The sequence below is a fragment of the Dasypus novemcinctus genome, chromosome 9 (genome assembly GCF_030445035.2).
Source record: "Dasypus novemcinctus isolate mDasNov1 chromosome 9, mDasNov1.1.hap2, whole genome shotgun sequence".
NCBI classification, from domain to species: domain Eukaryota; kingdom Metazoa; phylum Chordata; class Mammalia; order Cingulata; family Dasypodidae; genus Dasypus; species Dasypus novemcinctus.
The window spans coordinates 108,727,671-108,741,544 of record NC_080681.1 but is presented as its reverse complement, the minus strand read 5'-3'; the positions used below and the strand labels follow the sequence as shown (position 1 = coordinate 108,741,544).

General features: G+C 42.8%; 1 protein-coding gene across 1 annotated transcript in view; it reads left to right on the top strand.

Annotated features, from left to right (window-relative positions):
* Positions 1-13,874, top strand: part of DHDDS (dehydrodolichyl diphosphate synthase subunit) — a 39,208-nt gene that overhangs the window by 10,718 nt on the left and 14,616 nt on the right. Inside the window, 4 exon segments of the mRNA XM_071217628.1 lie at positions 403-519; positions 1,774-1,875; positions 9,156-9,270; positions 12,054-12,161. Coding sequence (XP_071073729.1) covers positions 403-519; positions 1,774-1,875; positions 9,156-9,270; positions 12,054-12,161 — 442 coding nt within the window.

The window sequence follows — 13,874 nt, the reverse complement described above, 5'->3', positions numbered from 1 at the left end:
ACAAAAATAACAAATAATACAGCTCCTGCCCTTGAAGAATTTCCTTGTCAAAATGGGGCAAACATCAGACAACACATAAAATGCAACTTGAGGTGGTATAATGGGTGATAGAATTTGGGCTTTCAAATTGGATGGAGCTGGGTTTCAGTCATTGAAACAGCACTTGCGGGCTGTATGTCTTTGCGCAGGTTGCTTCTACCTGAGCCTCAGTTTCCTACTATAGAATGGGGAATGTCATACACTCAGAGTTGTTAAAGGGATGCAGTGAATTAATGTGTAGATGAGTGTCTGACACATAGAAAAGAACTCAAAAACTGATAGTTGATTCATTATTCACCTGGTTCCCTCCAGCTCAGCAGGTACTCTATCACAATTTTACCCCTCTCCCCCTACCCCCATTAGGGAGAAACTGCAGAAGCATGGGGTATGTATCCGGGTCCTGGGTGATCTGCATTTGTTGCCCTTGGATCTCCAGGAGCTGATTGCACAAGCTGTGCAGGCCACCAGGAACTACAACAAGTAAGTTCTCATATTTCTCCTAGGGGCCTCTATCAATCCTTGATTTCCTGCAAACTTTGGGAAAACATGCTTGGCCTTTCTTGGTCTGCATTTGGTGGTCGGGGCAGTGAAATAATTGGGGACTATTAGAAACTTCCTCCTTCATCCTGCAGGGCAGACCAGAGACACTTCTGCAATGCTATATTAAGTGTGTGTATATTCACACAGGCACACACATTTTTCGCGTCTTTTCTCCCTTCACATGTCCCCTAAATAAATAAAGTAAATACATGTATCTTTTTTTAAACTGAGAGGGGATGGAGTGGGCATGCAGTAGGCCTCATCCCTGTCTCTCTGAAGACTGATCCTTCAAGCAATTCTTTTTTTTTTTTTTTAAGATTCATTGTTTTTTTTAATTTCTCTCCCCTTCCCCCCCCGCATTGTCTGCTCTCTTATGTCCATTCGCTGTATGTTCTTCTGTGTCCGCTTGCATTCTCAGCAGCACTGGGAATCTGTGTCTCTCTTTTTGTTGCATCAGCTCTCCGTGTGTGTGGCGCCACCCCTGGGTGGGCTGCGCTTTTTTCATGTGGGGCAGCTCTCCTTGCAGGGTGCACTCCTTGCACATGGGACTCCCCTACATGGGGGCATCCCTGCGTGACATGGCTGTCCTTGCGCGTGGCAGCACCGTGCATGGGCCAGCTCACTACACAGGCCAGGAGGCCCTGGGTTTGAACCCTGGATCTCCTATATGGTAGGAGGATGCTCTATCAGTTGAGCCATGTCCACTTCCCCAAGCAATTCTTTTTTTCTACCTCCGTTCTTTAACCTATAGATAGGATGACTTTGGGAAGTTGTATAGGCACTGAGTGGAACAGAGTTCAATAATCCAGACTTCAGTATGCTTCATTATATGTGGCTTTAGAATTTGTGTTTGACAGTAGATTTGTTTTGCAGCAGATTTCTTTCCTATTCTATTTCACTTGTGCTAATATCACAGTGAATTCACATCCTCTGAAAACTTTTTGGCAGTGGTATGGGAAAGGGTTAGAACAGTAATAAGGGTCATTGAGTATTTTTCTTACTACAAAGCTAATAACATGTTTATTCCAAGAAAACTTTGAAAACACAAAGAATTCCTAATCTCACCTTTCAGAGGTGTCCATAGTTAACATTTAGTATGTGTTCTTCCAGGGAAGGGCTCTCTAATCAGTCATCTGTCCTTGTCCCTCAACCTTGTAGGCTCTTTAGTGAATTACTTTGTTCTTCCCTTCTCAGGTGTTTCCTGAATGTCTGCTTTGCATACACATCCCGCCATGAGATCAGCAACGCTGTGAGAGAGATGGCCTGGGGAGTGGAGGAAGGCCTGCTGGATCCCAGGTATCCCAACAGGCAGGCACCAGGCCATAAAACCCCTCCTACACATGTATTGGGGCCAGAGGTCAAATTAGAGGTGTATATGGAAGGATTTTTGGTGGGGCCCTAAACTTAGAGGTTGGAGTTGGCCTATTGCAGCCTGCTTCAGAATTTCTCTGTGTTCGCCACATACCAAGAAACCCTGGGCATACGGCAAAGCAGGCAACAAGGGACATGGCATTCAATTTAAAAAGATGCCCTCCTCATCCCTTTGACAGCACTTTTCCAATAAAGATTTTTCAGGAATGTAGCTTGTTTGGGGAAAGTCCTTTAGGTCTGTCATGTTACAGTTTCAGTCAAGATTTAGGTATTTTTCAAAAACCAATAAGAAAATTGTCAATCATTAGCAATAAAAGTAGGTTCCTAATTATTATTGCTGAGAGGAACTTTAGAAGCCATCTATCCAATCTCTATTATGTTATTAATGTAGCACTTAGTAATAATATTAGTAGATAATAAATAATAGCAAAAATATTCCAGTCAGTGTGTTATATTCTTTATCTGAAGTTAATGAATGGGGGTAGTGGACATGACCCAGTGGTTAGGGCGTCCGCCTACCACATGGGAGGTCCGCGATTCAAACCCCGGGCTTCCTTGACCCGTGTGGAGCTGGCCCATGCGCAGTGCTGATGCGTGCAAGGATTACCATGCCACACAAGGGTGTCCCCTGTGTAGGGGAGCCCCATGCGCAAGGAGTGCACCCCATGAGGAGAGCTGCCCAGCGCAAAAGAAAGTGCAGCCTGCCCAGGAATGGTGCTGCACACACGGAGAGCTGACACAACAAGATGATGCAACAAAAAGAAACACAGATTCCCGTGTTGCTGACAACAACAGAAGCAGACAAAGAAGGCGCAGCAAATAGACACAGAGAACAGACAACCGGGGTCGGGGGGGAGAGGAGAGAAATAAATAAATCTTTAAAAATAAATAAAGTTAATGACTGTATTTTAAAAGTCATTAACTTCATACAACTGAATAGGTGAGATTCGGCTTTTTTCTGTTTTATAGATGAGTAAACTGACCTTAGCATTAAGTGACTTGCCCAAGCTTATTCTGTTAGTAAGTGCCAGAACTGGGCTCAACTTTAAAGCTGTCTGAGTTCAGAGTTCTTTTCCTTTAACTTTATTAAAGGGATCTTGGGGCCCAGGAATTTTTCTGATTCCCTTTTCACAAATAATTCAGTTTACCTGGGAAACTGAATTAAAAATCAAAAAGTTGCTCAGTGAGAACGGAATTAGATAAGAAAGAGAAAGGGGGAAGATTGTTAAGGCTTTTTTATGAGTGCCTCTCATCCCCAAGAGCTGGGTGATCTTTTTGTGCCACATAGTTCATTCATTCATTAAATAAATATTTTTTAAGTGCCAACTGTAGGCACTTAACTGTCTTGGAGATATTGTAAGTTTGGTTCCAAGGCCACTGCAATAAAGTGAGTCACACGAATTTTTTGGTTCCCTGGTGCGTACTGTAGTCAATAATAAGTTTCAGTAGCATTATGTCTAAATGATGTACATGCCTTAATTTAATAATTCTGTATTGTTAAAAAGTACTATCATCTGATACTTGGGCGAGTGGTAATCTTTTTGCTGGTGGAGGGTCTTGCTTCGATGTTGATGGCTGCTGACTGATCAGGGTGGTCGTTACTGAAGGTTGGAGTGGCTATGGCAATTTCTTAAAATAAGGCAACAGTTAAGTTTGCCATGTCGATCAATTTTTCCTTTCATGAAAGATTTCTTTGTAGCATGCAAGGCTGTTTGGTAGCATTTTACCTACCATAGATCTTTTTTTAAAATAAGAGTCAGTCCTCTCAACCCTGCTGCTGCTTTATCAACTAAGTTTTGTAAACTCATATCTTCTCAAATTAAAAAAGAAAAATTTAAACCAACAAGAAAGGGAGCAAAAAAAGGTTTGAAATATTGCAACAATTACCAAAATGTGGCACAGAGCACATGCTGTTGGCAAAATGGTATTGATAGACTTGTTTGATGCAGGGTTGCCACAGACCTTCAGTTTTGGGGGTGAGGGGGAGCAGTATCTGTGAAGCGCATTAAAGCAAAGCATAATAAAATGAGGTATGCCTGTAAAAGCCAGGCGCTTGGTTGCACACAGGTAGAATAGTGAAAATAAAAGTACTCATTTCTTGCCCTTGTGGAACTCAAATTTTGGCCTTCGGCACAACCTTTTTTTTTTTTCAAGATTTTTTATTTATTTCTCTCCCCACCTCCCAACCCGTTGTGTGCTCTCTGTGTCCATTTACTGTGTTCTTTTGTCTGCTTGTATTCATTTCAGGCGGCACTGGGGATCTGTGTCTCTTTTTGTTGCGTCATCTTGCTGCGTCAGCTCTCCCTGTGTGTGGCACCACTCCTGGGCGGGCTGCAGTTTCATGCGGGGCGGCTCTCCTTGCACAGGGGCCACTCCTTGTGTGGGGGGCACCCTTAGGCAGGGGCATCCCTGCATGGGCCAGTCTCCTTGCACATATCAGCACTGTGTGTGGGCCAGCTCACCACACGAGCCAGGAGGCCCTGGGTATCAAACCCTTGCACCTCCTATATGGAAGGCAGATGCTCTCTCTGCTGAGCCACATCGGCTTCCCTGGGTAAAATCTTGGCATTAATCAAGATTATACAAATAAACCTAAAATTATAATGCTGCTGTTGAACAGATGTGAGAAGTTAATGCTGAACAGACAGAAGTTGGAGTAGGGTGAGGACAATCAAAGAGAGGGCGTGAAGAAGATCAGGAAAATCTAAAGTGAAAAGAGAGGACCTAGGATGGAGTTTTGAGAAACTTTTACTTCCTGGCTAGCAGAGAATGAACTTGAAAAAAGATTGAACACCCAGAAAGGTAGGAAGAAAACCAGGGCAGCAGCCAATTTTACAGAAACGGAGAAAACAGGCAGGAAAACAGGCAGTTTGTTGAGGTGTGTGGGGGAGGGGCATGGCCAGGGAAGCGACAGTGTTGAGTGCTGTGGAGAGATCAGTTACCCTGTGGATTGAAAATTAGCTATTTGGGGGGAAAAAATAAGAAACTAGTTAAGTTGATGAGGGTAGGGATTGGGCAGGCAGGAGGATCGCATAGAAGAGGGATATATAAGTAGATACAAGATAATGGAATTTTCAAATTGCTTGGACATTGGTTTCATAGTTCATTATATTGTGCTTTATAATTAATAGGTTCATTTAGTCTTTTATATGTATCAAATAATGTATTACAAATAATAAGGGACAAATGTTTATGTTGGAAAGAAAACAAGCTAGCACACAGATTTCATACCTGTTCATGCTTAAGACTGGAGCTCTGATTTTGACTCCTCATCCAGAGCACTTTACTCTCATACCACATTGCAGTAATCACTGGAATTCATTTCCTGCTGCTGCTTGTCCAGCAAGCTGTCCCGTATCAGTCCTCTCTGCCCTGCACCGTTTAGTAACTTGCCTGTGTGGGGTTAGTCATGTGGACAAGGAGTCTGGTGCGGTCTGGACGGGGTCGCCAGGGTAAGGTTGCTGATGTCTCTGCTCTCTAGCCCTTGATGCCTGATGTTCAGCTCAGGCTCAGGCTAATCAGGGCCTGCGGGGTGGGGGTTGGGGGGCGGTGCTCTTTACATTATTCAAATTCAGACAGGTCCACATTGTTAACTGTCTGCTTGTCAAGTGTGTTAACTCCTTAATTTCAGTAGCTAGGATTTTCCTGTTCTCTCATCACCATCACCATGGCCCCATCCAAACCCCATTTCCTTTTCTTCCAGAGTATAATTATTTTCTTGGCAATAAAATTAATAGATTATATTTTAAGTCTGGAACTATAGAAGAAGAAAATAGATTTAACTGAAATGATAGTTAAGAAAACTGTCTTCCATCACAGCTGAGTTCCCTTGAGCAAGCCCCTTGACTCCTGTAGGCCTCTTTCTCCCTTGTAAAACCATAGTGTTAATAATAATAGCTAATGTTTAGTGAGCATTTATTCTGTGCATACATTTGCTAAGCACTTCATGTACATTATTTAACTTAATCCTTAGATAAATCCTGTGAAGTAGACACTGATTTTTTCCCCATTTTTTAGGTGAGAATACTGAGAATACTTTGTCCAAGTTCATACGCTTGGCAAAGCTTGGGACCAGGACTTCAGCCTGGCTCAGGAGCCTATGCTGTTATTCACTATGCTGTATTGACTGTCCTGCTCAAAGGTTGGAATGAACAATCAGGCAGTATAAAAATTAGCAACTATTTATTGAGTCTTTTTTTTTTAAAGATTTATTTCTCTTCCCCTTCTCTCCACACTCTTCCCCCCCCCCCCGCCCCCCCTCCCCCGTCCATTCGCTGTGTGTTCTTCTGTGTCCGCTTGCATTCTTGGTGGCACAAGGAATCTGTGTCTTTTTTTGTTGTGTCATCTTGCTGTGTCAGCTCTCCATGTATGTGGCACCACTTCTGAGCGGGCTGTGCTTTTTTTTGCGCAGGGCGGCTCTCGTGTGTGGGGCTCCCCTACGCAGGAACACCCCTGGGTGGCACGGCACTCCTTGTGTGCAGCAGCACTGCACGTGGGCCAGCTCACCACATAGGTCAGGGGGCCCTGGACCTCCTATATGGTAGGCAGGTGCTCTATCAGTTGAGCCACATCCGCTTCCCTATTTATTGAGTCTTATCAGTCAGGCACTAGATTAAGTGTTTATCATGCATATTCTCATATGAGGTAGTGACTCTTATTATTTTATAGGATATGTTAACTAAGATTCAGAGAGATTAATTGTCCTGCCCAAAGTCACATAAACTAGTAAGTGGGATAGCTTGGGCTCTAGACCAGGTCCATCTCCCTCCAAAGCTTATGTTCTCTAGCATAACATTTCACCATTCCCTTTATAAATTAAGTGCTATAAAAATGTAATATACTATACTGGGCACATTTATTTATATATCTCTGTACCTTCTGGAAAGGGTGTTTCTTTCTGAAATGGTACTGGGAACACACAAACATGTTCTTTTTATTGATGCCAGTCCATTCTCTGTCCATCTGATACCCATTGACTTCCATATCCTGATGCCATATTCCTGTTAAAGATTTTAAATTGGTTTTATCTTAGGTTAGTCATTTCCTGAAATGTTACTGTTATTTAATATAAATTATTTCTGCAAAGTCTTCATTTCAATAGCTAATTCCGTTTAGTGCTGAATTTTTTTGACCAAAGTATACAGATGTTCTATTTGTCAGTTTTACCTCCTCCCTCCCCTGAAGAGTTATCTCCTTTTCAGTAAGAATTCTGCCCACTGCCCAAAGTCAGTAAGACAAACTTTTTGCAGACACATTTCAGACTCAGAGTCTGAGTGGGGATCTGAAGTCAAACACAGCAAGGTGGTAAGACTGCAAACAGTGTTTCATTATTGTTTATTTATACATGACTTTATAGTTCCCAAGGTGGATTCCAATCTCTTATTTCATTGATTTGACCCTCACAATAACCTGTAAAGTAGATAGGACAGATGTTGTGCCCATTTTAAAGAAAAGTGAGCTGAAAAAAAGTCAGTAGTACAGGGTCTCACATACCTCTCTGAATAAGGCCATGCTCCCAAGACATCACCGTCAGATTCAGGGAGATTGAAACCAGAGCATTTGCTATTTCCCAGTCATATGGGAATACTGTTTCCCGTGTGGTGGTATAAAAATAAAGCCCCCTCCATGGTATGCAAACAGGTGACTGAGAGATGAAGTAACTTGCCCCAAAGCACATAGCTAATAAGTGTAGTCTGCCTTTGAATATACAGCCCAAATCTTTCTGCTTTCTGGACTGTGCTCCCAGAAACATATTCCCATTGCATCTTGTACAGATTCCAAATTCTGCCTGTGAGTACTTGGTAAAACAGGTAAGCATTGCTTTTGGAGCCAACAGACAACAGCCTTATAGTTACCCTCTTCCCATGAACAGGGAAGTTTTATTTCAGATAAATGCTGCCAGTCACCATTTTTCCTCAATTCTATCTCCTTTCTGAGTGTCTGTTTGGTAAAGTAGCTCTTATTAAACACAGGAGGGATCTTTTTGCTGTTTATTTAAAATTCTGAGTAATATGGGGTTTTGTAAAGATTTAGAGTCCGTATGACCTAAGAATTAAAAATATTCTCTATAATAAATTCAAATAATATAGAGGAATATAAAGTAAGAAGGGATAGCCGTTCGTTCCTTTTTATCCTATCTTCCAGAGGTAATCACTGTTAATAGTATGGTGTGTATCTTTTTTTCAGACTTTTGTTGTTGTTGTTTTTAAGATTTATTTATTTTTATTTTATTTCTCTCCCCTTCTCTGCTCCCCCTCCCCCGTTGTCTGCTTTCTGTGTCCATTCGCTGTATGTTCTTCTGTGTCTGCTTATATTCTTGTCAGCGGCACCGGAATCTGTGTCTCTTTTTGTTGCGTCATCTGGCTGTATCAGCTCTCCGTGTGTGTGGCATCACACCTGGGTAGGCTGCATTTTTTTCATGCTGGGTGGCTCTCCTTAAAGGGTGCGCTCCTTGCACATGGGGCTTCCCTACACGGGGACACCCCTGCGTGGCACAGCATTCCTTGCGCACGTCAGCACTGCATGTGGGCCAGCTCATCACACAGGTCGGGAGGCTCAGGGTTTGAACCCTGGACCTCCCATGTGGTAGGTGGATACTCTATCTGTTGAGCCAAATCTACTTTCCTAGACTTTGTTTTGTTCATATACACATATGTGCACTTCTGTGCGTGTGTGCTGTGTGTTTTCCACCCACAAAAAATCACCCATTGTATATTTTCTGAAACTTGATTTTTTTCATTTAACACTAGATTTTGGATGTCTTTCCTAATGAGGACATTTAGATTTACTTTTATTAAAAAAACAGTTGTATGTTTCATAAAATTCCTGGGTAATAGATTGTATGCATTTTAAGAAGCAAAATGTTTTAAGTGAAAAACAACACGATATTATTCTAGTGGGTTCGTCTGTATTTAGGCCTGCAGCTAAGTAACTTTGGGCAAATTATTTACCCACTTTGAGTCTCAGTTTTCTTATCTATAAAATGAGGATAGAACCACCTTATGCAATTGTGAGGATTAAAATCATTTATTAATTTATCAGAAAGGTTTATCAAAGGGTGAGGACCATCTGTGTGCCAGGTAGTATTGACTAATGTATTTGATGGTGTTCTGTAAAACTGAGGAGCTTCACATAAGGAGGCTCACCATGAGAATAATACAAGAAGAGATGTGTGCTTGTCTCTTGTCCCCTGCCCACCACCTTAGTGATGTCTCTGAGTCTCTGCTCGATAAGTGCCTCTATACCAACCACTCTCCTCATCCAGACATCTTGATACGGACTTCTGGGGAAGTGAGGCTGAGTGACTTCTTGCTGTGGCAGGTAAGTAGTTTCCAATCACAATTCTGTTTGTATCAGCCTGAAAACTGTGCCTGTGCCCGCAGCATGTATTAGAGTGACTCATCAGCTATCCCACTCCTAGCCATACCAGGGACCAGGGAATTTGGTAGAGGAGGGAAGCTAAAACCTGGGGAAATATAATAGCCTCTCGACCCTTGAATATCTGCCTCATCTTTCCCTGACTGTGTGTGCCTGTGTGGTTTTCCAAAGTGCAAGGTATCCACCCTAGAGGGAAAAAATCATCCATAGTGAAAACTTCATTTGTGCCCCTATTTGGGGAACTGGACTTCTGCTTGCATCTCTTAGCATAAGCTCCTGCCTTTTTTTTTTTTATTTATTTTTTCTTCTCTCCCCTTCCCCCCCCTTTCCTCCCCCAGTTGTCTGTTTTCTGTGTCCATTCGCTGTGTGTTCTTCTGTGACCGCTTCTATCCTTATCAGCAGCACCAGGAATCCGTGTTTCTGTTTGTTGCATCATCTTGCTGTGTCAGCTCTCTGTGTGTGCAGCGCCATTCTTGGGCAGGCTGCACTTTTTTCTTTCGCGCTAGGCGGCTCTCCTTAAAGGGCATACTCCTTGCGCGTGGGGCTCCCTACATGGTAGGGCACTCCTTGCGCGCATCAGCGCTGCGCATGGGCCAGCTCCACACGAGTCAGGGAGGCCTGGGGTTTGAACCGCGGGCCTCCCATGTGGTAGACGGACACCCTATCCAATGGGCCAAGTCCGCTTCCTAGCTCCTACCTTGATAAGCTGCCAGGTACCTACCATCTCACTGGAACCTGGCCTTGCAGTGATTTAGTCTCTCCCTTTCAGAATAAAGGACCGTGTGTATGCAAGCACAGTTCACAGGGATATAAACAATGTACAACTCTTTCTTAGGGGCTTACTGTTGCCTCTCAGCTCAATTCTTCCAGGATAGGTAGTCCCCAAACAGGTGATATCCAATTAAGTTTGGTTGTACTGGAAAATGTCCATCTCCTGTTATCTTCGGGGATGTCTGGGGGAAGTCTTTGTTCAAGGAACATTTGAGTCACAAAACAGAAGAATGGGTTGGAGAGAGAGAGACCCAGTTTGGGAGCAACTTACATGAGAAAGCTCGAATTTTAATGGGTCACAATTTTAAAAGTGAATTAGCAAGATTGAGCTTCTGAAAGTACTTGGTCTTTTACTATGTTGAAAGAAGTGTAATGTTCAGCTATGGCCTACTCTGCTACTCAGACCATCTCTGGCAAAGTTTACTTCTGGGCACTGAGTTTTAAGAAACTACATTGAGAAACAGGAAGGGGTCAACCTGGATAGCAGGGAAACTGGAACTCAGGTCCTACGAGAAACCAGTGACCAAGTCAGAAATAATTCCTACTATTTTGAAACTTAGAGTTTGTTGGCAAAGACAGACTCTGAATTAACCCAACCTTTTGTCTCCTCCCTACTCACCTTAGTGATAACAGGCAGCTCTCACCTAGTCTTCAAATATTTGAAAGATTGATCACTTTTAAGAAGAAACAAATTTGTTCCAGATGAAAAAACCTAGACCCTGGTGGAAGTTCTAGGGCAGGTGACATTGGTTTAACATAAACTGTCCAACAGCTAAAGTTGTTCTCTGTGAGGCATTTAATTCCCACCACTGAGGGTATCAAGCAGAGCTGTCAAGAATGCTCCAGGGAAACGGACTTGGCCCAGTGGTTAGGGCATCTGTCTACCACATGGGAGGTCCGCGGTTCAAACCCCGGGCCTCCTTGACCCGTGTGGAGCTGGCCCATGCGCAGTGCTGATGCGCGCAAGGAGTGCCATGCCACGCAGGGGTGTCCCCCGCATAGGGGAGCCCCACGCGCAAGGAGTGCGCCCGTAAGGAGAGCCACCCAGCGCGAAAGAAAGTGCAGCCTGCCCAGGAATGGCGCCGCCCACACTTCCCGTGCTGCTGATGACAACAGAAGCGGACAAAGAAACAAGACGCAGCAAATAGACACAGAGGACAGACAACCTGGGGAGGGGGAGAATTAAATAAATAAATAAATCTTTAAAAAAAAAAAGAATGCTCCAAAAGGGCTTAAATTTTATCTGCCTCTGAGCTCTGACTGTTTAATGCGCACTATCTTATTTAATCTCCATAATGTCCTAAAAGCTAGGTATTTTTATTACTGTTTTTTTTTTCAAGGAGGTACTGGAGATTGAACCTGGGGTCTTGTACATGTGAAGCAGGCGCTCAACTACTGAGCAACACCCATTCCCCTCTTATTATACATTTTACATTTGAGGGAACCTGAGGCCCAGAGAGGTTAAGTAATTTGCCCAAGGTCACATAGATGGTAAATGGTTGAGCCAGAATTCAAAGCCAAGCAGTCAAACTGTCAAGCCCATGCACCACTGTGCTGTACTGCTGGTACTTAAAAATAACAGTGGCAGTGACCATTTGTTCATTGCCGACTTTTATCAGACAGTGTGTCTCCTAGATGACCTCTAAGGGCTAAGAGCCAATCATATAATCCAGATGTCATTTCATAGTCCTAAAATTGGCTCCTAGAAAAATCCTGGTGGAAATGTTGATCTAGTCTTGCTTTATTTCTGTTTTGCTGCAGCAGCTGATCTAATGCCTCAGATGACCCCTCCCCTATTATTGAGTGAATTAGGACTGGTGGCGGCAGCAGCAGAGCTCAGAATGTCTGGCCTTCTGGGTCTTGCTTAACCTGTTTCTTCTTTACAGTCTAGCCTGGGATGTGTCCCAAGGACTTGCAACTAAACTGTAATCTCTTCCCTCCCCTGCCTTTCCCAGACTTCCCACACCTGCCTGGTGTTCCAGCCTGTTCTGTGGCCAGAATACACGTTTTGGAATCTCTGTGAGGCCATCTTGCAGTTTCAGATGAACCACAGTATGCTTCAGGTAAGAGTTTAGGGCCAGCCTGATGGGGTGGGGATGGAAAAAGAGAAGGAGGTTAACATTGATTGACCACCCCCTATATACCAGGCATTTGCTAAGCATGTTGATGATGATGAAAGTAGCTATCACTTACAATTTACTATGTTACTAGTATTTTACATACATTATTCTATTTAATCCTTTCTGTAACCCTTTGAGGTAGGAATTATTAGCCTCCCTCCCCCCTTTTGCAAATGAGTAAGCAGAAGAGAAATGATTGAGTCAAGGACATATAAACAGTAAGAGACAGAAGTGAGGTTCAAACTACCAGTCTTAAATCTTCTACAGAGACCCAGAAAGGCTTCTCAGAGATTGGCCATTATTCTCTGAAGATATTAGCGTAATAGAAGTCTGTAGCAATGGAAGTATACAGAAAGCAAGCCTCTTCCAGAAGAGATTAGGAGCAAAATAACATTGTCTTCCCTTGTGTAAAATTGTGGTATGCCAAGACCTCAAGTTATACTTTCAGTTTTGATCACTGAATCTTAAAACAGGTCCATTAGGAATCAGAGTCCACTCCACCTGGTTAGGACTCCTGATAACGAGCTGGTGCCTGCCAGTGGCGGTTCCTAGTACATTAAGGGTCTATTAAGGCATTTAGGTGTTTTGTACAAGTTTTCTTAATCTTCCCCAACCTAGCAGGTTTGATGTCCTCATTTTTCAGATAAGGAAACAAGGAACAGAAGGACTAAGTAACTGTGCCAAGGCTACAAAACCAGGGACCTGGATTTTTTTTTTTTTTTTTTAAGATTTATTTCTATTTATTTCTCTCCCACCCCCATCCCCACTCCCGTTGTTTGTGCTCACTGTCTGCTTGTTGGGTGCTCGTATTCTTTTTTTAGGAGGCATCAAGAACCCAATCTGAAACCTTCCATGTGGGAGGGAGGTGCCTAATTGCTTGAACCACCTCTACTGCCTTGAATTTTTTTTTTTTTTTAATGCCACCCCCCTACCTTGAATTTTAAACACAGAGCTGGTGTGGCTTTTTGAGTCTGGAGGGATAATGGCCAGGAGACATGATAATGTGAGTCCAGGACTTCTCATACTTCTTGGAATCAGGGGCATCTTGGGAAACATGAGGAAAACTGTAGACCACCTCCCTAGAAAAATTGCATAGATCATTCAAACACACACAATTTTGCACAGAATTGCATTTGTCACTCAAACACATAGAATACTTTCAGGGGGTTGATAAAACACCTAGAATCTGTCCAAAAATCCCTGGTTCAGAACTCCTGGTATAGGTCAGTCAACTCATGGAGCTTGATTTTTTCATTTCTGAAATAAGGAAACTGAAAGTACGTTTAGAGCAAATGAAAAACACCAGAGCCTCCATTTATCCAGTGTCAGTGCAAAATGAAGTTTTTGTTTTTTTTGTTTTCATTATTGTAGTTTTTTATTTTGGAATACTTCCAAACTGCAAGACAGTTACAAAACTAATACAAACTCCATACAGAGAACTCCAACATACTCCTATGCACCTAGATACCCAGCTCCACCAATTTTAACATTTTGCCACATTTGCCATATCATTCTATCAGTCCATTTCACACATAGACCTACTTGAATGTAGTCTGTACAAATCATGCTTCCTGAATACTTATTTCTGCCATGTGCATTTCCTAAGAAAAAGGTCATTCACTTATGTTTATAGTTTTCAGTGCAATTATCAAGTTT